General features: G+C 58.6%; 2 protein-coding genes and 1 long non-coding RNA gene across 6 annotated transcripts; 2 read left to right on the top strand and 1 right to left on the bottom strand.

Moving 5' to 3' along the window:
* The first annotated feature begins 3,860 nt into the window (after window positions 1-3,860).
* On the top strand, window positions 3,861-6,697 carry GPX3 (glutathione peroxidase 3). The gene is made up of 5 exons (XM_048319645.1): window positions 3,861-4,069; window positions 5,081-5,234; window positions 5,456-5,573; window positions 5,768-5,867; window positions 5,958-6,697. The coding sequence occupies exons 1-5, from the start codon at window positions 3,983-3,985 to the stop codon at window positions 6,180-6,182; spliced, it is 684 nt and encodes a 227-aa protein (XP_048175602.1). The 5' UTR covers window positions 3,861-3,982; the 3' UTR covers window positions 6,183-6,697.
* A 670-nt stretch (window positions 6,698-7,367) lies between these two features.
* TNIP1 (TNFAIP3 interacting protein 1) lies at window positions 7,368-23,046 on the bottom strand. 4 transcript variants are annotated; one of them, XM_048319642.1, is made up of 18 exons: window positions 22,985-23,046; window positions 15,477-15,647; window positions 14,360-14,482; window positions 13,988-14,070; window positions 13,693-13,761; window positions 11,803-11,994; window positions 11,533-11,627; window positions 11,373-11,454; window positions 11,044-11,136; window positions 10,733-10,798; window positions 10,436-10,567; window positions 10,224-10,352; window positions 9,793-9,909; window positions 9,353-9,478; window positions 8,863-8,943; window positions 8,534-8,728; window positions 8,193-8,283; window positions 7,368-7,853 (listed from the first exon to the last, which is right to left on the bottom strand). In XM_048319642.1, the coding sequence occupies exons 2-18, from the start codon at window positions 15,607-15,609 to the stop codon at window positions 7,828-7,830; spliced, it is 1,833 nt and encodes a 610-aa protein (XP_048175599.1). In that variant the 5' UTR covers window positions 15,610-15,647; window positions 22,985-23,046; the 3' UTR covers window positions 7,368-7,827. The 4 variants fall into 4 exon arrangements, with proteins under 4 accessions (XP_048175599.1, XP_048175598.1, XP_048175600.1 ...); XM_048319641.1 differs by lacking the exon at window positions 22,985-23,046 and adding an exon at window positions 21,505-21,630; XM_048319643.1 differs by lacking the exon at window positions 22,985-23,046 and adding an exon at window positions 21,505-21,629 and having other exon boundaries at window positions 11,044-11,133.
* LOC125333620 lies at window positions 20,686-22,344 on the top strand. The gene is made up of 2 exons (XR_007206923.1): window positions 20,686-21,412; window positions 22,120-22,344. It is a non-coding gene; the product is annotated as an uncharacterized LOC125333620 (long non-coding RNA).
* Window positions 23,047-27,007: the final 3,961 nt, after the last annotated feature.

The following is a 27,007-nucleotide window of genomic DNA, read 5'->3' as shown; positions in this document are numbered from 1 at the left end:
CCCAGCCAAAATACATATTTCTGTTTTGTGCTGTCAACTCTCTCTTCCCCTCTCAAGTTGCAGAGTTTGAGGCAAGTAACCAGAGCTATTTTCCTGTTTTTCTTCCTCTCTCCCTCCCTTGCTGGCACAGTGCAGCGGCAGCTGAAGGACATCACAGATGTGCAGGGTGGGAGCAGCCCTGGCTCTGTTCTCCCCCGTGCTCCACCCCAGCATTGCTTCCCTGGGGACACTGAGGATGGCCAGCAGCACCAGGAATAGGAGCTGAGCAGCTTTGATGTGAGAGGAATAGGGAAGAAGCCAAAACATTGGAGTGGTTTGCGAAGCCTGGTTTGGAGCAAAACACGAGGAAAAGCGTGGAACACCTCCCCCCCATCCATGCAACCATACATGATGGCTGTTCCCACCTCCACATTCTCCTTGTCAAGAGCAGCAAAGGGAAGTGAGAGATTTCTTGGTATGAATTTTCTGTGAAGTTTCAAACCCATGGCAAACATTTCCAGGAAAGGCCTTGGAAAGACAGGTTTGCTTGTAACAACAACAAACGTGCAGCTAAATGGCAGAAAGGGGTAAAGCAGGGAGAAGCCAGGACATTTCTTAAAGCATTAAGATGGCGGAGAATGGATTTAAGCTGAATTTTCAACACTGTCAAGTTGGAAATTCCTCCTCCAGGATGGAGGAAGATAACCAGATCCCCCTGTGGCTCTAGCTTCAGTGCCTGAACAGTGCTGGAGCTTGGAGGCAGTGTTTGCATGGAGTTTTGCCAAGGAAAAATGCCTTTCTGTTGAGAAGCAGGTCCTGGTCGGGTGACGCTGTAGCAGGCAGGGTGATGCGGGCACTGAAGTGATTCAGCATCCACTGGGATGCTTCCCTGGAGGTGCTGGCGTGTGGCAGGAGCTGGCTGCTGGCCTGTGGGGGCTGCTGCTGGGGGAGGCAGATGGGGCAGCCCCAGATGGGAGAACAGGATGTAGAATGCTGGCTCTCACCTTGCCTCTGGGCAGCCTCCCTTTGCAGGGGGAAGGGGAGACAATGGGCCAGGGCCATTTCTACAGGGAGCAAATCTTCCCCTGGGAAAGGAAGGGATGGCAGTGCTGGAGGGGGCAGAGCACATAGCCTGGGGGCTGCTGCTGGGAGCATTCAGGAAGGAGGACCCTCATTCCAAAGGGTGCTGAGCCCCATGCCCAGCAGGGAGGCTGCTGCTGAGCCAGGGCAGTGTGTGGGAGCACCCGGGCTGGGGCAGAGCAGCGAGGGCTGGCAGCCTGGGGAAGCCTGGCGCTCGAAGAGCCGGGGCCTCTCGCCTGGCAGAGCTTGTTTTGCTTTTGCTTCCCGTTGCACACTTAGAACAAAGGTTCAAAGGTTGCCCTGGGATTGATGCCGGGCCAGGCTGCCAGAGGGAAGCTGCACAGCTGCTAGCCAGGGCAGTGCTGCCTGCTGCTGCCTGAGCTCCCTGGCACTGTCCTGCCATGCTGCTGGCACCATCCCTGTCCCTCTGCATGAAAATACTCCTCGGTCAGCTCTGGGACAAGCCCAGCCGGCAGCACCACATGGTCCCCACCGCTGCTTTCACATTCCCAGTGCTCAGCTGTGGCTGCAGCCTGGCACAAGGTCTCTGCAGCCCCAGCACACAGGGGACAGCCAGGGAGGCTGGTGGCAGCGGTAGCATGGCGGCTGGGGGGCTGGAAGCGCCTGGCCTCCCGCCCCGGACTCCTGCCAAACATCTGCAGCAGCCGGAGCTGGCTCCCGCCCGGCTCCGGTGGAAAAACAACCGAGCAGGAAGGTTCGTGCAAGGGTCAGCCCGCCCAGCACGGCTGCCTTTTGGGGTGGGGGACCCTGATCCTGCAGGGTAGAGCAGTCTCGGTGGAGCCCCTGGCCCTCTTAGCTCTCCCATGCAGCCTCCAGCATGGCATGGCATGGCATGGCATGGCATGGCACAGCACGGTGGGGACACTGGGTGACACACCCAGGGTGCCATGCAAGCTCAGTGGCAGAGAGGGAGTCCATCCGCTGTGTCTCATTAACTCCTCCCCGATTCCCAACCTCCACCAAGGCTGATTTGGCACTGGGACCCAAGGAGAGGGGACTTGGATGAACAGGTCCCTTATTTTTATTTTGGTTTTAGGAACACTGAGTTCAGGAGTAAGTCAGACTTCCACTGCTCGTGGCAGGGATCAGGGACACGTGGAAGGGACACAACCACACTGTGCCACAGGGAGCACAGCCCTGAGCAGCTTCCCAGGTCTGTCCCAGCTCTGTTGCAGGAGGTGGCTCAAGCCCTGGTCAGGGTCAGAAGCGTGAGCACAGCGCTGGGCACACACAGGTCCCTGTTGGCTGCAGCATGCAGAGACGTGGAAGCAGTTTGCAGGCCAGGAGCTGCAGCCCCACAGGCCCAAATCTCCCTAGAGCCTGGGAAGTAGGTGGGGAGGGTCAAACCCTGGGTATTGGCGCCTACAGGTTTTGGCAAGGAGCCACCTCGCTCCACCCACAGCACCCCTGTTGCTAGCTAGCCTGGCTCTTGGCATGTTGTGATGGGCTCTGTGCAGTCCCCAGGCAGTGGCCGAGCATCCTGGGGGTTTGCCTGGAGCTGGGGGAACACCCCCCATTGCCTGGGGACCAGGCAGGGCAGGGCCAAGCCATTTCTCCAGTAGCAGTGCAGGTTTAAAGCTTTGGGAAATGCTGCCGGTGACAGAGAGACCCCCAGCTCCCCTGCTCCACGGGTTCTCTGTGTGCCTGGGGGATGTACCCAACTCCCAGCCCTCCCACACCAGCTGAGGCTGCAGCTGGAGCCTCAAACATCAGCCTTTCCCAGGACATGGTGTTCCTTCTGGTGAAGAATATGGATTGGGAGATTGCTCCCAGCTTCCTCTTAACCCATGGCCACACTCCCCTTCCTTGGTGGCATCTCTAGCAGCTGGCTCAGTGACAGCATCGTGGCAGGGCTGACCCTGCTTTCTAGTAAAGCCAAACCTCATGCTGGCGCTCATGGTCCCCACAGGGCTCACCCACTGCCACCCCATCCTGTCCTCCACCCCAGGCCAGCTTCCCCCCAAAACCACAATTCCCCCAGCTCCCCTCCAGCCAGTTAATTCTCCCATCGAATAATTTTGTTGGGGGATTTCAGTGAATTTACACCTCATCACGGATATTTTCCTTGGAGACAGCCCAGGGTAAATGTTCACATTCCTTGGCTAAGCAAACAGGACCCTGGAAACTCCTGCCCCTGGGGACACCAAGGGCTAAGGAACAGCAGTGCCCTGCCCTTGACCCCAGCAGGGTCATCATGGAGCCACAGCCCTCGAGCCCCAAAACAGCCCCTGGCAGGAGGGATCCTCCTCCAGAGCTGCTTCTGGCAGCACCTTCATTTACCGGGCACAAAGGAGAGAATCGGGATCAACCTTCCCCAGCCCTGCCGGAGCAGCCATTCGGGGGCACCCACTGAACCCCAGCCTGGCCTCCCCGAAGGGGAGTTTGGTCCCTGATTCTCGGGTGCCAACACCCCACTTGGGGGGAAATGTCACCCAGGCTGGGTGGCCTGTGCAGGATGGGGCACCTCTCTCCCGCGACACCTCTCCCCCCGTCCCCTCTCCCGCCCTGGCCCCTCTCCATTCCCCGTCACCTCTTTCCCCCCTTCCCCCCGATACCTCTCCCCCCACCTCGCGGGTTTAATCCCGCCTCGGGTAACACGTTGCACAAACCCTCGGCACATGCCGCTGCCCCGTGTGCCCGTGGGTGCCCCGGGTCCCCGCCAGGCCGTGGTGCCACCCCCGGGCGGTGTCGGTCCGTGTGTCCGTGTGTCCGCGTGTCCGTCCCAGAGCCCACACGGTTAACGCGGCCCCGGCCCGGCCCCCCCCGGCCATTGGCTCCCCCCTCGCAGCCCCGCAGCTATTTCTCGGCCGCCGGGCTCGGAGGTGACAGCAGGCGACAGCGGCGCTCGTCCCCGCCGCTCGCCCCGGGCTGTCAGGGGGGTGCCGGCACCCCGCGCCCAGCCATGGGGGGCTGCTCCCGCAGCAACTGGATTTTGCCCCTTTTCTTGGCTGGGCTCGTCCAGCTGGGGCGAAGTGAGGAGAGGGAGAAGGTAAGAGGAGGGGGACACCCCCACGGGGCGTTCAGGGGGGGTTTAGGGGGTGTGTGACACCCGGGGGAAGCGCCTGTTTCCAAGGCTCTCTGCAGGACTCCCCGGGGCAGGAGCGGGGCACGGTGGCCTCGTGACTCCCCCTCCTTCCCCCTACAATCCCGGTGCCTGGATCACGGGGGGATTTGCTGAGTTAGTTCTTGCCAAGGGCCAAGAATCGCTGTCCTGAGGTTGGGGACAGAGCCATGTGTCCCCCAAGTGACCTCCTCAGGAGCAGAGCACGGGCATTTTTTCCCGTGCAATGTCCGGGGGATTCCCCCATGTCTGGAAGGTGCAGAAGGCACCGTGTCCCCACAGCCCAGCGGGCAGGGGCAACTGTCAGCCCCCCAGCCACCGGGGCCCCACAGTGCCACGGAGCCTTCATTCCTCGAGCACAGCCCCTGTGACTTCACCTCTTGCCAGCTCCCAAAATAGCCCCTCGGTGGCACTTGGCTGAGCCTGGGTACCCTGGTGGGGACAGGAGATGGGCTCCTCTGGGTTAACCGCTGCGGCCCCGCACACAGGGGCTGCTCCAGCCCGACCCTTCCCGGCCCCCTCCCCATCCCACCCGGAACCCCCTGCGCTGCCCCTGTCCCCAAGGGTGCCGGGAGGGGTGGTGGGTCCTGCTCACTTGCCCACAGCCTCGGGATTCTGGTGCTGGCCTCCCCCTGTGCTCCGGCTGTTTTGCAGCCACTCGCCTTCCTGCTGCTCCCTGCTCGGTAAACATTCCCCAAGGTGCAGCCAGAGCCATGTGCATCCGCGTGCTCCAGTCAGCCTGTCCCACCACCGCGACCTTGGCATGCCGGAGCCTGGCTGCTGCCAGCGCCTTTCAGGGCAGGGGACACAACGCTGGCAGCCGTCCCCGCAGCCAGCAGCAGGGCTGGCCCCATTGCTCTGCTGGCCGTGGGGAGGGATGGGGAGCAGGGTGGCTGGCAGCCCCCAGCCCGCTCCCACGGGATGCTCCTCGCCCCACAGGTGGACTGCTACCACTCGGTGAAGGACACCATCTACAGCTACGGGGCCCTGACCCTCGATGGGGACGAGTACATCCCCTTTGAGAGGTACAGGGGGAAGACAGTGCTCTTTGTCAACGTAGCCACATACTGAGGCCTGACCCTGCAGTATGTTGGTAAGGGTCCTGCGGGGCACGGGCACCTCGGGGTCAGGGCAGGGCCCAGGAGTGCGGCCTCTGGCATGTCTGCAAGGTCCATTCTGCTTTGGGGAGCTGGGGAAGGATTAATGCCTGCTCTCCAGGGCCCGGCCTGACTGGGAGGGTCCCAGGGGGTAAGTGCAGGTGCGGAGGTGTGCCCGGTCCCCTGCTAACCCACCCCCGGCTCTCCTTGCATGCAGAACTGAATGCACTACAAGATGAACTGAGAAACCAGGGGGTCGTGGTCCTCGGCTTCCCCTCCAACCAATTTGGGAAGCAGGAACCCGGACAGAACTCAGAGATCCTCCCTGCGCTTAAGTGAGTACTGTGGTGGGGGCTGTGGGACACCTGATCCCCTCGGCTCTGCTGGGGTCCCAGCCGGGCAGTGGGAGCACAGGCTGCAGCTGCTGCTGGCTGTGGCCCCCAAACAAGGGGTTTGGGGTCCTGTCACCACCCCTGTGCAAGCACCCAGAGCTGTCAATTGCACAACATCCTGTTCCCTGCCCTTGTAGGCATGTCAGGCCAGGAGGTGGCTTTGTTCCCAACTTCCAGCTGTTCCAGAAAGGGGATGTGAATGGGGCCAATGAGCAGAAGATCTTCACCTTCCTGAAGGTGGGTGCTATGGCAAGGGGAGATGAGGGGGACACACCCAGCTTGCTTTTTGGAGGGGCAAGGCAGTGATGCACTGGCTCCCCACTGCAGAACGCCTGTCCCCCGGTGGCGGAGGAGTTTGGGAACCCCAACAAGCTCTTCTGGGAGCCTCTGCGGAACCATGACATCAAGTGGAACTTCGAGAAGTTCCTGGTGAGCCCCGAGGGTGTGCCGATCATGCGCTGGTACCACCGCACCAACATCTCCGTGGTGAAGAATGACATCATAGCCTACCTGCAGCAGCGGGTGCAGCACCAGGAACAGGCTGACCAGTAGAGCCTGGGGCCCTTGCATGAGGGCCAACATCCCCCCAGCTGCTTCCCATTCCATTCCCTCCCCCAATGTTCCCCAGCAGCAGGAATCACGCACTGTCCTCTCCATTGCTCCCGTCTCTGGCACCCCCCAGTCAGGATGCTGGGCTGGGCAACCTCGTGGCAGAGACCTCAGCGATGGCAGTGGGATACTTCCAATATCCCTGTGTCCCACCTCGACCCCTGGTGGTGACACCTCCTGGCCTCCAGCTTGCCCCCTCTGCTCCACCATCCCAGGCAGTGGGAGGATGCAGGGGCTGGCTGTCCCTGGAGCAGGAAACCACATCTCCATGAAGGCTCGGCCCGAAAGCCCCTGGCTGGGGCGGGCCCGGCCCAAACGTGCCGAGCACGGAGCAGCTCTTCAGTGCATTCAGGCTGCCTGTGGTCCTGGCACACAGATGTGCTGCTCTCCTGGTCAGGGGTGGCCAGCCCCTTGCCACCCACCATAGAAACACCAAATAAAGGCTCTGCAAATGTGCAGCCCCACTTGTTGGCCAGGGGTAGGGGGGGGAAGAGTGGGGGGCACAGTGGCCAGCCTGGGGGTAGCAGCACCTGACTGGAAAAACTCAGTTTTTTCCACAGTAACTGCAAATGTGGACTTCTCACAGCCCAGCAATTGGGAACAGGACAGGGAGTGAGCGCAAAGCACAAGTGGGCAAAAGGGGCTGGAGGTGGGACTGGGGACAAGTCCCAGCAAGGAGCATACTGGAATCCTGTGCTTCCTGCTGTCACACATGTGACAGCCATGCTTACAGAAACTGGGTTGTGTTTGTTTTTTTCCCCTCCAGACCTGTTTTGTGAAGCAAGATTTGCTGTGTGCAATGTCAAAGACTGTCCCCAAGGCCACTGCTGCATGGAAAGGCAGAGGGGGCAGCAGGGGCTTCTCTGCCCTGGCAGAGGTGGGGGGCAGGAGAGGGGAGGGTGAGGGGCTGAGCTCAGCACACAGAGGAAGGTGGGGGGCACACACTTGGGGCAACAGATTCTGGGGTGCCCAAGCAAGGGTTGGGGGTCCCCTTGCACGAAGTCTGTTTCTATGGCTATACCCGAGCACATGGGGACCAACAGCCCTGGTATCCTTCCCACTCCCCCTCCCCAGGCAGAGGCTGCCCCACAGGAAGCAGCTTTCAGGACAAAACCAGAGAGACTCAGCCACACTTCAGTCCTTAAATAAATACTAAGACACCAACCACCCTCAGGCCGGGCCATGGCTGCGGCCAGCACCTGCCTGGGAGTGTGGGGTCTCCCACTGCCGGGAGAGTCCCTGCTGTTACCCGCTCCTCCAGAGGCTCTGGACTGGGGTAGCTCCTGGGAAACACTGGCTCCTCTTCCCTGAAGGCCTGGCTTGGGTCTACAGCGATGCCAGGCCTGGCTCCTTATGAGGAAGGGGACGGCTGCAGGGGACTGACCCCGTGCTGGCTGCCATTGCGATGCCACCTTTAGTCCCTCCTTCATGATTTCCTTGGGGGAAGGCGCTGCTGAGCCCCCACGTGCAGCACGTGTCCTTGCACAGGCATGGGCAGCCGGAGGAAGCTCCTGGACACACACACACGGGCACACACACACACCCTACTCCTCTTCCACTGGTGTCGGAGCGTGGCCGGTCCTTGGCGTTAGGGCAGTCCGGGACCTGCCTGTTCTGAGACACAAGAGAGGGGTGGCACAGGTTAAGCACAGTTCTTCATTCTCACACAAGCCCCACAGGAGGGATGCCAGCCATGGCATGGTTGTTATCCCTGAGCACCACCTGCCATAACTCCATGAGCTTTTGGGGCTCAGCCTGACTTTGGGTGCTGTGGGGATACAGGGATCAGCCCCATGGCATAATCATCCCCTCAGCTGATGAGAGGTGGGGACTAAGGGGAAATGACCACTGCCTGGAGAGATGTGCCCCCATCCCTCCCCACTTGTTCAGCCAAGTGCCCAAAGTCTCAGGGTGAAGGACGGGCACCCCTGCCAGGAAGGGTCTGAGCCTTACCCAAGTCCTTGGGGACCGGTTTCACCCCGGCCACTGGTTGGGCGTTCTGGCTGCGAGCCATGGCACAGGGCGGGCGCCAAGGGTACTCAGGCTGTGGGAGGAGATGGAACAGAGACAGGGAATTACCTGGGATGTGAATCATGAGGCTGCACTCTGTGATTGATTGACAAGGTGTGAGGAGGAGAAGAATGGGGTGGAAAGGGGCTGAGCAGCCACATGCCAACAGGACGCGTGCTCAGCTCCCTGCTCTGGGACGCGGTGGCCCTGGAGGGCAGGGAGCCCCAGACCCACCCACATGTCACCCTCTGCTCCCCCTCCTGCTGGCACAGGTAGAGTCTCACCGGGGGAAAGTGGTGGAAGTTCTGTCCTTGTGTGTGCTCGCCTGGCGTGGCTGGCGGGTATCGGATCTGCTGCCACTCGTCGTAGCCGTGGTACATGGGGTGAGCCATGGGGGGACTGTACTGGTACTGGTACATGGGGCAGGCTGGGCCCAGCGGCCCCGGCCCCGGCTCAGGGTGCAGCCTCTCTCCAGAAGCCTGCAAGGAGCCAGGACAGATGCTGGGGAGATCCCAAGGGCAGCCCACCACCACCCCCACCACCACCCTCACCACCACCCATTGCCTGCAGCCCCCAGCCCTTCTGCCCAAAGAGGGTTTCCTCCCATCCCTACCTGTTTGTGCTGTTTCAGCAGCTTCTTCAGCTTCTCCTTCTCCTCCTTCTCCCTCTGGCAGTCGTCTTTGGAGGCTCGCAGCTGGGAGGAAGAGGGGTTAGTGCAGAGCCCACCCTGCCACCCCCCATCTTCATGGATTGGGGTTGCTGAGGGAATGCCTGCACCAGTCTCCCCAGCCAGACTGCCAGGAGGGGTGCAGAAAGAGGACATGAGTGAAATGAGATGCTCTGGCAGTGACAAGCAGCAGAAAAAACACCCCTCTGGCCCTCCTGTCCCCCTTCAGCCCCTACTCTTAGATATGTACACAGACTGTGACACTGGGGACAAGCACCTCTAACACACTCAGGGCTCCCAGAGTGCTGCTGGTGACACCCAGCCCCTCCTCCGAGGTGGATATGGGGATTGTGACACTGGGGACAAGCATTTCCGAGACACATGGGGCTGACATGGGGCTCCCAGAGCACTGCTAGTAGCACCCAGCACTGCTCACCTGGTTGTTGGAGAGGACCAACTGCTTCTGCAGCTTTTCCAGCTGCTGCTTCAGCTCCTCCTTCTCCTCATTCATCCTCTCCCTGTCACTCCGTTCCCGCTGGAAGTCTTCCTCGAAAATTTTCACCTGTTAGGAAGAAAGAATGTGGATGCACCAGGCTGAGGGCAGACACCTCCCCTAAGCAACCCCATCACTGCGCTGCCATCCTTGACTCTACCAGCCATGCCAAGCCCCAGGCATGTGGGCTGGCATGATGGCCCATGGCTGTGGTCCTTCCAGATGAATGTTTGGAGGATGCTGAGTTGGGTTCCCAACCCCCACCACCCCAGCACTGACACCTGCCCAGCTGCTGCGCTGCTCCTGGCACACAGGGCTTTGCTGTGGAGATTCAGGACATGTATTTCCTTCCCCGTCCCCAGTGGCTCTGTGTCCTGCCCTACCTGCTGCTTGAGTAGCTCATTCTGGGTCAGCAGTTCCTGCTGTGGCAGCTTCCCTGCCGGCTCCATGGCAAAGATGGGTGGTGGAGAGGCTTGAACGTTTAGGGCCTCTTCTAGTGCCTAGAGAGGAAGAGGAGGGAGCAGGGTCAGAGCAAATTCAGTGCCCAAGATGCCTCTGGAGGACCACGGGCATGTGCCCAGCATGGGAAGTGGGTATAACTGGGCAGGGGCAAGAGGGACAACAGACCCTCCTTGAACCCCCCTTCCTGGGAGCCCAGAGGGATGTGGTGGGCCTCATACAAGTGGTGGGCCTGATACAAGTATCTGCCTGGGCAAGAATGGGTTATCAGGGTTAGTTCTGGATTTGAGAGAGGTGAAGAGACTGGAGAACATTAAAGACATTTTGCAGTGAGGGCTTGTGCCCTGGCCCCCACCTTGTTCAGCCTCTGGATCTCCTTTTCCTGGTATTCCCGCTGCCTGGTGACCGGAGCCAGCTGCTCCTGCAGGAACCGCATCCTCTGCTGCAGGTCCCTCACCTCCATGGCCAGCCTCTCCTTCTCTGCCTGCAGGACCCAGAGTGGGGGGAGATCAGCCAGGGCAGGGCAACAGGGCTGGCAGCTCCCTGTCACCCTTCCCAAGGACTCGCCTCCTCTGTTTCGATCCGGGACTTGGCCAGGAGCAGCTTGCGGTCAAAATCCCGTTGCTTTTGCTCCCGCTCCGACTCCAGCTCGGTCACTGCCCTGCGGGCCTCAGCCAGCTCCTGGTGTAGGTCTGTGACCTGCCAGGAGGGAGTGGGGATGTTGGCCTGGAAGGACTCACACTGGGGGAAAGGAGGTGCAGGCAGCCCCCCAAACCTCCCTACACTGTTTCCTCTGAGTGCCCACAGCCAGCACCCAGCAGAAATGTGCCCACCAAGCACCCAGCCCTGAGCACCCAGGCCTACCTTCTGCTCGTACTTCTGCTTCATGGAGCGGAAATGCTGATCCCATTGCTTATTCACCTCCAGCAGCTGCAGGGAGAGAGGGATGGCTGAACAGGAGCCCAAATCCTGCTACGAACCAGCTGTGGTGGTCCCCAGCAGACTCCTGTTGTGAAAGCACTCTGGAGACCAGCTGGATGGGGATCCCAGCCCCAGCAGTGCTTCCTTGCAGCTCTGAAGCCCTGCCCCAGTCTCTCGGTGCCATCCCAGCCCTGTGCCCCCTCTGCCCACTCCCCGCCTCCTTAGTGGTGCCTCCCTCCCAGCCTGGTCCTCACCTCCCTGCGCTGGTGCTCCAGGATCTTCACCTTCTTTTCCTTGGCCTCCAGCTCTTCTCTGCCCGGCGCCTTCTCCACCATGGCACCGCTCTGCTGGACGCGCACGGGGGGGACCCTCAGGGCTTTTGTGGAGGCTGTGCCCAAGGCCGGCTAAACTCAAGCCAGTTCCCCTCCCACTGCCTCCCCCATCCCCTTGAGACCCTGAGAAGTCCTGCTGGTCATACTGGGACAAACTGGGGGCTCAATTAAAATGAGGCCATCTTTGCTGATGTGTCAGCGGGCTCCCTGCCTCCTTCCCAGCCCTCTCCAAGGAGATGCTGCCTCCTCACCTGCTGCTGCTCGGCGGCTTCCCTCTTCCCACTGTCCTGGCTGCTCAGCGTCACCATCCTCCGGAGCTCCTGGTTCTCACACCTGTGGGCAGGAAGGGATGGGTCAGCAGGAAGAAGCTCCCAGGGCAGCCCTGTCCCCATCCACATAGCCCAGCCTCACCTGAGCTTCTCCAGAGCCTGGTTTCTCTGCTCCAGGTCATGCTCCAGCTTGGTGCGCAGCTCCTTGTTCTCACTGTGCAGTGTCTCACACAGCGTCTGGAGGGTGAACACTGGCAGTGTGAGGGCCGTGGCCAGCCCTGGGCCACCCACCTCCCAACAAGCCACGCTAAGGAGGTGGATGTCCACCTCAGGGTGAGCAGGAGGGGTTTGGTGGGGCAAAAAAACAGAAGGGGGAAAACCTCCATGAAGCGCCAGGCCAGCCCTCGCTCACCTGCAGGAAGGATGTTCTCTGCTCGTTCTTGTGCACCTTGGAGGCCAAGCGCTTGAGCTCGGAGGCCATGTAGCCCATGCGCACGAAGACCTGGTCCTTGCTGGCCTCCTTGGCACAGCCACTCAGCGTGTTCTCCAGCTGCTGCAGCTGGGGCAGCAGGTTGGCATCCTCGTTCGGTGGCTGCTCCAAGTCCTGGCAATGGGGAGGGGATCAAGTGTGGTCAGACCAGTTAAAGGAGCATTGCAAAGTTCCTCTTGGGGCAGATCAACCTCATGTCCCATCAAAGGCTGTGGTGGGGAGCTGGACCAGCACCAAGACACTCTGCAGCACCCCTCAGTATGCTGAAAAACTGTGTCAGCTTTGTGACGGTCTGACTCCCAGCTGCTGGATATGGCACACCGAGACCCCGGGTGGAGGAGGACATGGCAGCAGCCCATGGACTCCCTGTGCTCTGGCGTAGTCTGAGCAGAATACACTCTCAAATCGCTGACAGCAATGGAGGCATCTCCACCCTTGGTCTCTTCTCCACCCGAGCTCTCCCCATCAGCACCAAGACTAAAAATCCCAGCTCCTGAGACTGTCCTCTCTATGTACACCCTGGTCTGTGCTGGAAGTGGTTGTGGTCGTACCCCAATCCCCACGTTCTCCTTCCACCTGCCCTCCTTCTGTGCTCCCCTGCTGCTGTGGCACGCCAGGCACCAGGAACCCAAGCCCTCTGGCAGGTGACAGCCAAGAGGGTGACGCACAGGATTTAAACAGCAGCTGGGAAAGCCCAGATCAGAGCACACCCACCAGTGTCAGGGCGTACCCTGCCCATGGCAGGTGTCCCCAGGAGGTTTATGCTCCTTTGGTGTGGTTAGTTAACGCCTCCATATCCTAGGAGGTGCTGCTGGCACAACAGCTGGCGCGCGTGGCACTGCTGGGAGGAGCTGGGGATGTGCTGGCACACCTACGCCTGCTCCGCTCCCAGCCCCGCTGACTCACCTGCTGCCTGTGGGAATGCCCCAGGTTGCATCACAGGGCAGCCCAGTGTGTCCCCAGCATGCTGACCCTGGAGTTTACAGCCCCAAACCTGCCGTGGGAAGGTGTGTGTGGGGCACAGCACACCCAGCTCCTCCCACCCGTGTCTGCTGGCAAGGGAGGCAGTGAGGACCCAAGCTGGGAGAATCTGGGTGCGTGCACAGGACTTGGACTCTGCTTGGGCAGCAGCAGCTGGTGGCTAAGCAGATCCCATTCTGTTCTCCATCACCTCAATAGCTGCACCCCAGGAGGGTCCAGTAAGACTCAACCCCTCCAAGAGCCTCTCTGGCCAATAGGAATGGGATGTACAAGGAGAGCATGTCCTCTTACTGGTACCATGTGGTGCCAGCTGATGTTCATTCCCCTTAGGCTCCCCATCCTTTCTCCCCTCCCTTCCAGCACACAAAAAACCAGAGCAGGACAGGTCGGGCAATAACAGCCAGGAGGACATTCAGGTGGCAGCAAATGGAGCACACAGAGGTACTTTGGCTAGGGCAAACCCTTCACACAATGACAGGGCTTGGAAACCTGGTCCTCCTACCCAGAGTGGGCACCAGCTGAACATCAGAGCATCACTGACAGCTACTTGGGTTGTCACAGCTCTTCCTTCCGCTGTTGTGTGGCATCTGCAGACATCAGTGTCCCCATCTGGCTGGGGCTGCTTCACTGGCCCCTTCCCCAAGCCCAGCCAGGCCCTTGTCCAGTTTATTCCTCCTCTGTGGTTTGCCCAAGGGCTGCCTTGACATGGGTCTGCCAGCCCTGCTGGTGCCTGCCTGGGCACAGCACTACAGCCCTGCACACCCCCAAACCCCTGACACTGACTGGCTTGACTCCCCACCCGCCAACACCAAATCCTGCAGGGCCACTCACCGCTCTCCTGCTCTCCTGGGGAAACCCCTGCGCTTCGATGGCAACGATCTCAAACTCTGAAGAGGATCCCTGCAAGGAGAGGCAGCCAGGTCAGGGCTCCCCAGGGAATGGCAGCCCAGGATGCCCACCACACAAAGAGAGGGACCACCAGGAGTACAGCAGGGGAGCTGACCCCTCCTTTCAGGTTTATCCCTATTTCTAGAGGCTAAAAGCTGCCTTCTTTTGCTTTAATTAGATGGAGAGTCCCTCCCTCTCCAGCCATGCCAGCACCAGCTTCCACATGCAGCAGACTCACACTCGGAGGTGATTTCCGTGCTTCCGTGTCCGGCTGGGCACTGCCTGGCGCTGCCCGTGCGAAGCTGGGATCAGGGCCGACGGCTGCGGAGAGGGGAGAGGATGCAGCCATGAGCCTTTTGGAGAGCAGGGCCTCTCCCCACCTGGCACAGGGATGCAGACAGCAGACCCCTGCAAAGTCAGCCACTGATGGATGATTTCTGCCCCAGCTATGGGGATGGGACAGAAGCTTCCTTTTAGGAGGATGGCAGTGGTTTGATACGCTCCAGAGATGACATGGCAGCAAAGGACCTTCATTAACGTCTCTTGCACAGCCTTTCCCTTCCCCCAAGCTCAGGATTCTGAGCCATCAGGTTATTCCTCCATCTCCTACCTCCAGTTTCCACCAAGTCCTCCAAGGAAGGTGATCCAATCAGCATTTTGTTGTCCTTCACGAGGTCCTCTGCCTTCTGCCGCAGCTTGGATGCCTCGACCTGGGACTCCTCCAGCAGCTCTCCTGTTGTGGGCAACAAAAGGATGCTCAGCCTCCTTCCCTGAGTGCCCGTCCTGCAGTAGTTCCATCCACCAGCACCAATAACCCTGTTTGGCTGGAGAAGTGCCCAGAATAGTCCTTCTTCATCTGGAAACAACTATTCTGGGATAAATCCAACGGCAAAGCTGGATCAGCGGCTCACTGGTTTCAGAGATCCTCATGATGACACACACAGGTCTGGTTACAGGGGGCAGAAGGGCACCACTGTGGCTCTCAGAGGTCTCCTCTGCTTCCCAGAAGATACAAATTTAAGCCTGGGTGGTGGACTGAGAGGTGCAACCTTCCCACTCTGGGGTCTGGCATGGGCAATGCAATCCTCCCCCAATGAGGGGGGGGCTGCTGTCACACCAGCGACCAGGTAAAGGCATGGTGACACAACAGGAATCATGAGGCAGGTGGAAATTTGGCTGCAGAAGCCAAAGGAGGAAGCTGGCTCACGAGACAGAAAGCAAAACTGGGGGTGGGAGCGGGGGAAGGCTGACAAGAAGAAAGAGGGTGGCACAACTCAGCTGGAACATTTCAACACTGGCATGTTCCTGCTGCCTCAGGGAGCACTCAACGTCAGGTTCCTTAAGAAACACCTGGGAAAAGCCCCTGGCCCAGCAGGGCTTGCAGGAGGTGGGGATTTTCATCAAAAGCAAAACAGATCCCAGCACCTATGAACTCTTAAGGAGCTGTCCTTGCTCCAGCACTTGTCTTTTCTTTCCAGCTGTTTATTCCACCATAAAACACCCCAGAAGTTCAGCAAAATTCTTGCTCCCTCTGCATTGCCATGTGAAAAAGCTCAGATATCCTGCTCAACCCTCCAGGACAGGGAGAGCTTTGCTGCTGCCCCAGTGCCAAGACTCCCAGCTTCTACCAGCACCCTTCCTCAACCAAGCAAGAAACCCCCGGCTTTGTGGGCACACGCTGGGCTGCCCCAAAGGCAAATCTCATCCCCCTGGCACACAGCAGTTACCGATAGACTTGATCCCTTGCATCTTCTCTTTCAGCCGGGTGTTCTCCTCCACCAGCCGCTCCAAGGCCGTGGATCCATTTTCCTTGGAGCCCCCGCCGGGGTCATATATATGGTAAGGTCCTGTCCCTTCCATGCCTGCTGTTCAGTCGCCTACCTCCCAGCCAGGCATCCCTGCAAGGCAATGGAGCACGCTGTCACCTTGCTCTGGCTCCAGATGATGCCACAGTCCCCTGGCCCAGCCCTATGGGGGGTCTGGGATGCTGTGCTGGTGCCTCACTGCTCGCCAGCCAGCCAACAAGTGACCCAGGTGAAGGCACTTCCCCCTCCAGCCCTGCTTGGGGCAAATGTGTCAGGGTGACTCATAGCCATGAGAAGTGTCACAGGAGGAGGCATCACCAGCAGCCCCACTTGGGGCTGGCTCTCCATGCAGAGCACTGGAGTCACAGAGAAGGCTGCAACCCCTGGTTGCTGCATCCCTGGAGAGATGGAGACCCAGCTCAGGAACATCCACCCATGCCAGCACAAACCTGGGCGCTGTCACCAGGGCATCCTGCCCAACATACGGTATTTCTGGGGTGCATAAAGGCTCGTGAGGGGCTGTTTGGGGAGGGGCAGTGTCTGCAGCTCCAAAAGCCTTAACCAACAGCTAGGGGGAAGTTTGGGCAGTATTGGGGGATGAGGCCCAGGAGCCAGGCAGGGACCCACTCTGTCCTCTGGCTCAGCCAGAAAAACTGGCTGCCAGCAGCATGGCTTCCTGAATTGGGCACAGGGAACATCCGGGCATGTGCTGGGCTGGAAGCGAAACCCAGGGAGACAAAACACCCGCAAGCAGTGTGTGCTCTTTGCTTTTCTAATTCCTTGCACTTGCAGGTGGCCTAAGGCCTCCCCTGTGCTGAAGTTTGGCCTGGGGACAGCTGGTCAGGATCCTGGCTCCAGGTCTCACCCATCTCCTGGGGGGATAAAGCAGGTGCTGTGAATCACAGCACAGCTTATCAGAACTACCCCCCATGATGCCAGCTGGTTATAACATGGAGCAGAGCAGCAGCTGAGAAGGTTCCTGTGCCAGCTAGAGCCGCGGTGCTGCCTGGGGGCACAACAGGAGTACCCCAAAGTGCTCTTCTCCCAGCCAAGACAGCTGGTGAGCAGGAAGGGACTGAGAGGAGGCATTTTGAAAGGGGAAGGGGGTAGCCTATACCCGAAACTGTCTCAATCTCAGACTAATGCTCATGCCATGAGTGATCCAGGCTGATCTCCAGTTTGGATGACCTGCCTGCCAGGGAGAGGCAGGGACTTTCCAGATGACAACTGCCACCTGGCAGCATCCACAACTGGAGCAGCAATTAACGCCTGCCTCAGCGACAGGGAATTGGGCCTGGCCTCAGCAGTACTCTGCTTCTGGGAGATGCACTGGTGGGTCTCACCATCCTCCTGCTCCGTGGGTGCTGCCAAGCCCCCCATTGCCTCTGGCCCTCCACAGGGAGCCAGTGACCCTGTCCCAAGCAGCTGGAAGTGGTGACCACTGGAAGCTGCCAGCTGTGGTGGTGTGGGGTGAGCTGAGGAGAGGCTATTCCTGGAGCCCAGAGCAGCTGACAGGAAGCTGTGGAAGAACCAGGGCCATTTCTGAGCTGTGGGTCCCTGTGATGGCAGCACTGTCACAGCTGGTCTTAAATAGAGGACAGGTTTGGATTAGGTATTAGGGAGAGATTCTTTACTTTGAGGGCCGTGAGGCACCCAAACAGGCTGCCCAGAGCAGCTGTGGCTGCCCCATCCCTGGAAGTGCTCAAGGCTAGGTTGGATGAGCCCAGCACGTAGCCCAGTGGGACCCTTGTGGCTGGGAAATGCCATCACCTGTGGCCACGCTACCCACCTGGCCAGCCCTGCAGAGGATGGGGATGGCATCACAGCCTGGCTGGGGACACGAGTCTCCCTCTCACTGCTGTCCAGTCACCACATGCTGCTCCAGACCTCGGGTTCTGGGAACACCTGGGTACCAAACCCACTCTGCAGTGACCACTTTGCAGGGCATCCACATCGTGCACCAGCACGAGCCCAGGTGTGTGGCAGGGGAGGCAGGGAGAGAAGGAAGGAGAGGGAAGAGCTGCTCTCTCCTGCAGTACCATCTTCCCCATGTGGCTTGGAAGCAGCCTGAAATACCAGTCCTCATTCTCTCAACGCCAGACCCCAAACCTGGAGGTTTTCTGCCTTGTCCCACAGCACATGGGAGGTCCCTGTCCCCTGTGCACCCCTGTAGGAATCCCTCAAACACAGTCCAGCTGCACTGATCACCCTGCCAAACAGCAGAGCTCACTCACAGTGATCACATATTCTCCCAGCCAGATGGAACCACTGAAAACCTCTGATATTCCCTATTCTCAAGATTCTATCAGGAACTTTTCTACTCAAGGTCTGTACCCTACCAGGGAGATTGCAGCAAAGGGACCACAGGAGCTGTTTTCAAACAACAGCTGGGGAGAGGAACTGGACTATCTCCAGCTGACGGAAGCCACAAATTCACCAGCAAACAATAGCCAGCAAGAGGGAGGGGTTTCCACAGCATTCCAGGCCATCACTGGGGACAGGGTGGGTTTTCCTGGAATGGAGGCACAGTCCAATTTCTGCAAGGAGCCACTGGAACAGAGAGGTCACCCTGGGGACCAGAGACCAAGCCACTGATCCCAATCTTGGTTTGTTGTAGCTTTTTTCCTTAAGAGTTCTGACAGGTGAGATTTACAGTGAAAAATCTCATTTCAATAAAAACACGAGGGGAGGAGAGAAGGGACCACAGACCAGCACCTAACGGTGGTTAACTACGCAAAGAAAACACAGCTACCACAAACTCCAGCAGAAACCACCAAACCACCAGAAAACACTTTCCTCTTTGCCAGTCAACAGTTCCTAAGGTGATCTGACAGTATTTCACAGCCCTGGGGGCTGAGGGCCAGGCATGGACCGTGGCTGCCCAGCTGCAGCTCTCTGGCTCCGTGCCCAGCCACTGTCAGAGATTGCCAGACGGGCACCCGTGGGTGTTGCTGGTTCCATGTGGGACACCAAGACCTTTAGGTAGCAAGTTTTTATGGCAACTCAGCAACAGTAGAGAATGAGAGTGTGAGTGGGCAGGGGAGACTCATGGGCAAAGACGAAATCAGAGTGGTGTTTAAATAGCTGTGCTGTGGCTTGGGAGTGAGCTGGAGCTGTCACCGCTGTCACCCAGAACAACACGCATCACTGCCACAGCAATCACTGTACCAGCCACGCAGAAGTGGCAGAAGGATGTGATTCCTACTTTACAATTACTGAACGCTGAAGATACCAAGGCTTGGGATGTGAATCCTGTGCAGGAGGGTGCTGGCACTGCTGGGGGTTTGCTTTGGGCAGTGACCCCAGGGTGGGGAGCAGCCTCCCAGAGCTGCAGGCTTGGCAGCCATTCAATTCCCATCCTGTGATGGCCCAGCCCTAAGGAGAAGGGGGTTTTCCTTACTCCAGTACACAATATTCACAGGAAGCCTCCTCCGCACCAGGATCACAGGAGGTGAAAGCAAATCCCTGCAGGCTGCCAGCATAATTTTCCCATGACTGGGGCTGCTGGGTCCCTGGCATGCCTCCTCAGAGGGAAAGCAAAAGCCATTCAGACAGACACCATGGAACAAATTTTTTTTGTTTGTCTGTCATTTTACTGGAAAACGCCTGGAAATGATCAGTTTGATCATTTTACTGGGAAACACTGTAGCCCCCAGACTGGTTTTCTTCTAGAGAGCTCCAGCAGCTCTCCAGACAATGGACACCCATTCCTGGGCTGCTGGACTGGTCTCATTTGCAGGAAAGCAAAAGTGGAGCTGGCTTTAGGAGGCAGCAGTAATGAGACTTTTTGGGCACCGCAGTCCACTGGGCTGGGAGTAATAAAAGAAGAGAAAAGCAGGTATTGCAAGGCTCAGGTCTCAAAGGCAAAGGTCTGAACCTCCACTTGCAGTGGTTTCCTTTCCAGCCAGTTTAGCCACAAAGAGAGGGTGGGAAAGGCGAGAGCCATACCCAAAACACAGCAGGTATTAAAAGACGTCCCCCAGCCAGAAATCCCACTCTTGCCTCAAAAACCCACCTCCCAAAGAGGCTTCACTAAACAACCTGCTTCTGATGGGGCTGCTCACAAAGGAAATAAAGCATTTCCCTGGGTCTGCCAGGTTTACAAACATGGGTAACCACACACAGCTGCATCCTGAGCTCCTCAGGATAGGCTGAAGCTTCAGTGCAGGCAGGACATGCAGCCAGGCATGGTGCTGGTGCTCTCCTGGCAGCATGGGGGTGGATTTACGCAAGACCCCGTCTTCTGCTGCAAAGACATCTGGCTCATCCTGCCTGCTCCACTTCTCCCTGCAGAGCTCAGCAGCATCATGGCTGCTTGTCACAGCACTCCAAAGCAGAACAAGGCATAGCTACCCCTTTCCTTGTAGCCTTTTCCTTGCTTCCAAGCTACTCCTGTCCATCTTGGTGTGCTTCGGCCAGCAACAACCAAGTGGCAGCAGACGGTGGCACCACAAAGCTACACCAGCGAAGTTCCACCCAAAGTGTAAAGACTGCTGCTTTAAAACCAAATCTGCAATGCCACAAGAGTAGATGGTTCGGTTTCCTCCACCCACGAGAGTTCTGTATCAGCTGCTGGCAAACAACAACCCATAGCCCTGTGCTAAATAGGTCTGCTCAGCGTAGGTCGGGCCGAAAGGGCGTTGTGGGATTTCTTGCAGAGCCAGGAACGATGCCAAAGGCAGCAAAAAGCCTTTCCTGTTTTCTTCTTGTTTACTTCACCTCACTACAGAGACAGCTCTCAAGGATGTGCCTGGTTGGAGCCTTCCTGTCTCCAGAACTCATCCCAGTGCCCAAAGTCCAGTCTCCAGAACGCTTCAGCTGACAGCGCTCTTTGTGAAATGTGCACTCCAAAAGAGCTTGTGGCAGCAGAACAGCTCCCATTCCCCCAGGTGGTGGGAATAACCCACCTAAGTGATGGGAATAACCAGCTCAATGGAAAAGGCTGCATTTGACTTCTTGATATAGGGGACAACCTGTGTATCAGGGACACAGGAACAGGACAGCTGGATCTCTCAGAGGATGCAGATCCCCGTGAGTCCCACCTGGAGCTATTCTCACCCAAAATCATCCGTGACAGGCAGCATCTTTTTTATTTTTTTCTCTGCCCTCCGTGGCGATCTTAGCATGGAACTGAGGGAGGGGAAAGGGGTAGACAAGCTGTGCCTCCCTCCCAAAAGAGAAGGATGCTGCCATCCCTGCTCCAGCTATTCCAGCCTCTGATCCGCATGCGATACGGACACACACGGCTGGACCAGAGTGAAAAAGTCAAAGAGAAAGGAAAACAGCATGGACAGGAGGGTCCTTGAGGCCACGGCCGCCGCAGCCCCCCTGGAGGGGACACGCGCTCCGGCGCTGCCCGGGGGGGATCGCAAACCAGGGATAGTCGGGAGGCAGATGCGTGGGCCCGGGGAAACGCCGGGGTTGTGCAAGGCGGGCCGAGGGAGGAGCGGGGCCGGGCACGGCAGCGGAGCGGGGCCGCCGCGGGGCATCGGCACCGCCCGGGGGGCGAGGGGACCCCCACCCGCACCCCGCCGAGCCTCCTCCTCTCCCCCCGGGCACCGCCGGGAACACAGACACCCAGCCTGTCCCCCGCGGGGGCCGGCAGCAGCCCCCGCCCTGACCGGGAGAGGATAAACTGAGGCACGGCACGACTGCCGCGACAGCCTGCGGCACCGGGCGGCCCCGGAGCAAATCCCCGGGGGACGGCACGGCCCCGGTGCCCTCCGGGGTCTCACCCCGACCACCCGAGCGGCCCGAGCGCCCGGGAACCGGCCAGATACAGGCAACGCGCAGCCCCGATCCCGGCAGTTCCTTCCGGCCCGGGCCCCTTCGCCGGGGCGGCGCGACCCCGGTGCCCGGTAAGAGCCCGGTGCCCCGGGCAGGGCTCCTGCCCGCGAGGGCGGCAGGGCCCCGCAGGGCCCCGCAGGGCCCCGCAGCGCTCCGAGCTCACCTGCCGTGCGCACCGCGGCGGGGCCGCTGCCGGGATCGGGGTCGGGATCGGGGTCGGGGGCTCGGTCCGGGTCCCTCCGCTCCGCCACCAGCACCGGGGCTGGTTCCGCCCCCGGGAAATTCCCAGCCTGACTGACAGGCGGCGCAGCCAATCGGCGCGCGGCGCGGGGTATAAAGGGGAGGGCGGGGAGGTGGTGGGGAAGGTGCTCGTCATGGCGGAGCTGTTGTCGCTGTTTGTGTCCCTTGTGGGTTCCCTGGGGCTGCACGGCCGTGCCGCCCGGCTGAGTGGGGCTCTGAGGGGCGGCATCAGCCGGCCTGCGCCTTCCTTCTGTGGGTGGTTCCGCTCGTAGGGGAGCGGCGAGGCCGAGCCCTGCAGCGGCTCCCCCGGCTCGTGGAGACACAAAATGGCGGGGCCGAGGGGGGCTCCCCGCGTCCCCCCGGTGTGGAGGAGCAATGGCTGAGGGGAGGCTGTGCTGAGCCGCTCTGCTGGCCTCGGCACCGGGAGGGAGGAGGGTGGTGCTGCCGGCCGGCTGAGGCTGATTTTCCTCTGAGGCAGGGAGAATTCCCCACCGAGCCTTGAGGAAATTCCACCCTTTAACCGGAGCGTGTATTCCAGGGATCCCTTTCCTCTGTGCTGCTGCTGGAATTGTGCCGTCATGAAGCACCGAAATCAGCCAGAGGAGCAACAAGCACAGGGAACACCTGGTTTCACTCTGGTCTTTGGGACTTGCTCAGCAACTACCTGATTTTCTTTCTTTGGTTGGTTTTGCCACAAGGAGAAGGTGGTGGGTTTTTATTAAATATATGTATAAATAAAAGCAACAAACCAGGAGTGAAGAAATCCCGCTGTAAGCAGCTGTGCTGCTCTTTGCCTGTACTCCAGACATGTCCTCCTTAGGTGACCTGGTGCTGTGTTCATCGAGGTCCTTCGCTGGAGCTGCCCCAGTCCTGGCTTCTTGCTCAGCTGTATTCACACAGCCGCACCACTTCTTGGGGATTTGATGTTTTGGGTTGTAAAAATTAAAACCCCACAATCTCCTTTTCCTGACTGCCCTTCACTGGCAGCAGGACGTCACCCTGGCAGCCTGGCTGGGTAATGAGAGCTCAGCGCTGGTGGGACCCTGATGTGCTCTTTGTGCTCGTGTTTGAAGTCTCAGCTGGGGATGAGACAGCAGGACCCCACACATGCCCAATATCTTCCCTTTTGTTCCCTGAAAGTCTTGTTTTACCCCAATGAGAAGCCCAGTGCTGTTCTGCAACCCTTCAGAAAACCTGTCTTCAAAGCTAAATGCAGTCCCACAGAACCAGAAAACACTTTGTTTATAACTTAATGCCTCAGCCTGCATGAAATAATGAAACCCTGCTTATTTCTGTGAGGAGAAAAAAGGGTGGTTTAGTTTTTCAGCACCCCAAAAGCTGCCTGCCTTCCCCTCACTCCATCCCAGGCACTCTCACACCGAAAAAATCACCGCACTACTCACCAGGCTGGGTCCTGGAGGGGCCTGGGGGGAGTGAGAGCCCTTCAGAGCAGGAGCTCTGTGCCTGCAATCCCCAAATGCAGGAAGGCTGGCCCAGCTGAGCTTACTTTTAGGCATGGAGAAGGGGAATTCCCCATGATGGAGGTCCCAGACAGCCTCTGTGTGGTTTTGATAGGGAGCCAGGCACCACTTAAAGGGCTCTCCTGTGCCGTTCCTCCCAGGGGCCTGTCGTGTCAGGTATTAGTCAGCAGAAGCTGAGGTGGGGGGGCTGTCGTGGAGGCTGTGATTCACTTTTGGACAACTGGAGAACCTTGTTACATCATTTTCCTTGCCTGGTTTCTGGGTAACTTCACCGGGATTGCAAACATGTGCTTTTTCTCAGAGAAACTGCTGCATCTGGCAAGAGGCATTGTTGTTCCATGTGTATTTCCACCTCATCCTTGTCTCTATCTGGAGTCAGAACAGGATGCATCTTCCCGGGGAAGCAGGGAAGAGCTGGCTCTGTTGATGGAGGCACACAGGTGATGGTTTTCCTGGGTTGCAGAGAATCCCTGGAAACCATCCACCAGGAGAACTGGCGGTCAGAACCAAGGTTGGAGCCAACTGGTGCTGGAATAACCACCAAGGCTTTAAATGTTTCTATTTTATAGAGGCTGATTCCAGCTCCCCAGCTCCTTGCCAGCAGGTACAGTTGTACCTGGCAGGGCATTTGGTCTACACTTGCCAGGTGTGAACTGCAAGGCCTCAAGAGGGCCCGGCTTTAGTCCATCTGATTTGGATGGCAGGAGTGTGAGTGCTGGGCAGGAGGGTGAGGAGCTGTGGGTCTGGGGTCTGCCTGCACCTGGGAACCCGTGGATGGCATGCCCTGACCCAGTCCCTCTCCACCTCTCTAGCCAGCTGCTCCTTGTGTTTTTACCTGAGCTTGTCAGCTCAGGCTGGCCCAAACACCAGCATGAATTTCACTATGAAAACAAAAGGCTTTTGGTCCTGCTGGGCCTTTCTTGTTCCTTTGGTTCCTCCATGCTCCCCGGGGAGAAAACTCGCCTGATGGCAGCTGTGGTTTATGAGCACACCTGTGTGGCTGTGAGGGTGTGTTCACAGCTGACACGTTGACATGCTAGGGGGGTTTGTTTTGGCACAGAGAGTTGGGTTCAGCACCTTCAGTGGCAGCTCACTTATGTGAAGATGCTCTGATTGCTGCTGTGTTGTGGAAATGAGCTGAGAAGGAACACAGGCTGTGGATGGGGCTGGTGGAACTCCCCTGTCCTCAGCTCCTGCTTGTCTCAGATCAGGTCTGGCTTCCTTCAAGTCGATCCCACTCCAGAGTGAGCAGGGTGGTCCCAGTGGTGTGAATCCAAAGTGGAACTGGCCCAACAGCTCACATTGCCCAAAATATCCCCCTGCCCTCTGTGCTGCTGGGCAAACGGAGCTCACTTGAACCCTGATGGTTGGCTGTGGCTGTGCCTGGAGCTGGCCCTGGAGCAAGGTGGGAGCAGAGCAGGCAGCGGATGCAGCTGGTTTGGCACAGCATTCCAGGGCCACTCATGGGCTGAGCCCCGCAGGGGGCTGCCAATGGATCCCTCTTGGCATCAGCAGCTGGGACCTGCTGTTTGTGCTGTGCTGGTTGGATGTGTCCCAGTGCTCCGGCAGCAAAAGGAAGCAGAAGGCCGACAGTGACGCTGTGAGAGTGGGGAGGAAGCTCTGTCTGCAGGAGGGGATTTCCAGAACATTGTGATTTGCTGCGTATGCAAATCAGAAACTCAAATTAACCTGGCAGGATGGGAGGGCTCTGGGATGGAGGGCAAGGGAGAGGCAGGGGAGGGAGTCTGGGATAGTTGGCTGCTGGGAGGGCAGAAGGGAGCGTGGAAGGGATCAAGATGGGAGAGAAGAGAGGTATTGGGGAGCAATCCTGCTCCACCAAGCCTCTGCAGTACCCTGCCTTCACACACCCTGGCTTTCGAGGGATGCTGGGCTGCACTCACTTTGCTGGGTTGACCCTCTCGCTGAATGAGGGCTCCCTTCTTCCTCTGCCTCTGGCATGTGAGGCTGGCTGGACTCAGTGTCACCCACTTCACAGGAGATCACCACCTCCTGCCATCCTCTCCCTCCTCCACAGTCAGCAGGGGATGGGTTGTGGTGGGACCTGTTGCAGTCCCGTAGTAGATATGCCAAAAACTGTGGGAACCGGGTCTGGGATTGCTCAGAGGATTTCCTTGCATGCCTTAAGCTTTGAATCATTTGGAGTCTCAATGTACAAAACCAGCAATACGCACAGAGGGGATTTCCCTCTCTTCCTCTCTCCCCAGGCTGTGTCTCATCCAGTTGCAAAGGCTGAGAAGAGGGCTCAGCAGCAGTCATCATGTCCTGTAGAACTGCTCCAGAGATGTGGGAACAGTCCTGGAGAGCTCAGCTGTTTCCCCAGCCCCAGTTCGCTGTGGGGAACAGGCTGGGCAGTGAGGGCACATGGATATGAGGGGCAAGGCTCCTGCTTCCTCCTTTGGCTTGGGAAGAGGAAGAGCTGAAGAAGAAACCTCTGCCACCTCCCAAGACTGAAGGCTGGGTCTCTCCCCTTGGGGGAAGGGGAGGACAGCAGGTGGGATGGAAGTGGCTCACATTGTGTCAGGGATTAAGGCCAACATCCCATCTGCCTCTGTGGCTCCTCCTCTCCAGGGGCTGGCAGCAAAGAGGATCTGCAGTGGCTGACTCAGAGCAGAGGTTCAGCCCTCTGCGCAGCAAACATGGGCTCGTGGGATTTTCTGAATGTTGCAACCTGTGAAATCTGGCCTTGGCTTTGCCTGGAAGTGAGCCCTTACCCCCAACATTGCTGGTCAATGTGCAAAGTATAAATCCCAGACTCTTCCCTGCAGCAGCCCTGAAAGCTAAAGCGTGGATGGCCAGCGTGGACCTGCCTCCAGCCCTTACCCTGCTCACAGCCTTGCTAATTCTTCTCCCTTCCTTTCCTAGCCTTCCTTGAAATGCTCACCTCCTTGTTGATCACAGAGGTTAGGAATGAGATTTGTCACCAACTGCTCTCGGACTGGGCAGGTTGGAGCCAGTGGATGGAGCAGAGGTGTTCCTGGACAGTGGTGCTATGAAGTGTATTTTCTCTGGAGACCAGGATGCTACAGGGACAGGGATGAAGCTGCTTTTTGAGTGAGTCCCAGAGGCTATGCTAGTGCTTCCCAAGATCCTATCACCCTCCTGGCATTGCCTTAGGATGGGTAGCTCTGCTGAGCTCAGGGCAGTTTGTGGTCTTTGTAGGGCAGATGCAACCCCAGCATGGGGCAGGTGCTGAAATACCCTGTGCTCAAATAGGGTACTGACTGTGCTCGAGTGTTTGCAGCAATTAAAATACCACTGGCTGTTTTCTTTTCCAGCTGTAGCAGCAGCCGCTGCAGGAGATGGATTATTATGGCACTGGGGCAAGACAGGCTTTTTGGCTGGAGGACTTTTCCAGGAGAGAGAGTTGCTACAAGGAGGAAACCTCATCTCACTCTCCCTTCCTGTCCCCAGACATTGTGTGACTGCTATCTTGTCTGCATTGTAGGAGCAGCCTGCAGCAGGCGCCAGGAAAATTCCTGGCCTTGGGACCAGCATGCTCTGGTCAGCCAGTCCTCCTGCTGGTGGCATCACCGTGAGCCAGGCTGGGGACTGGCTGTGAAGGGCTGACTTGTGGTCCTGTGCCACTCCAAGACATCCAGGCTGTGGGTGGTGAAATCCCTGGCCATTGGCTTATAGCAATTGTGGTACAGCCAGAAAAGGCACTGGAGTGTTTACACCTGTCCCCAGGGAACACCCCCCTGTACAAACCCCTCAAGTGTCTGTTTTGGCAACAAGAAGGAAGCAGATGATGGCTCATGTGTTGTGGCCCTGTGCTAACGCCAAGCAGGGTTTCCCCCTGCTCTGGAGGAACAGGGCTCCACTGCCCCAAATCTGGCTCTCCCAGGGGTGATGGGCTACCACACAAGCCTCAAAACTTCCTTGGGCACTGCAGCCAGGTCGCTGAGCCCTGTTCCCAGCTGCAGG

The sequence above is a fragment of the Corvus hawaiiensis genome, chromosome 15 (assembly GCF_020740725.1).
Source record: "Corvus hawaiiensis isolate bCorHaw1 chromosome 15, bCorHaw1.pri.cur, whole genome shotgun sequence".
Classification (NCBI taxonomy): Eukaryota; Metazoa; Chordata; class Aves; order Passeriformes; family Corvidae; genus Corvus; species Corvus hawaiiensis.
Note: the sequence above shows the minus strand (reverse complement) of the source record. Positions and strands in the feature narration are given on the sequence as shown.

Bases quoted from the DNA above. Each gene is read 5' to 3' on its own strand.
- TNIP1 (XM_048319642.1), bottom strand. From the start codon at position 15,609: ATGGAAGGGACAGGACCTTACCATATATATGACCCCGGCGGGGGCTCC. The intron at 11,137-11,372 runs GTGAGGAGGCAG...GTGCGCGTCCAG, and splicing joins AAGCCGCCGAGCAGCAGCAG to CAGAGCGGTGCCATGGTGGA. The intron at 10,353-10,435 runs GCGAGTCCTTGG...TGGGTCCTGCAG, and splicing joins CCCGGATCGAAACAGAGGAG to GCAGAGAAGGAGAGGCTGGC.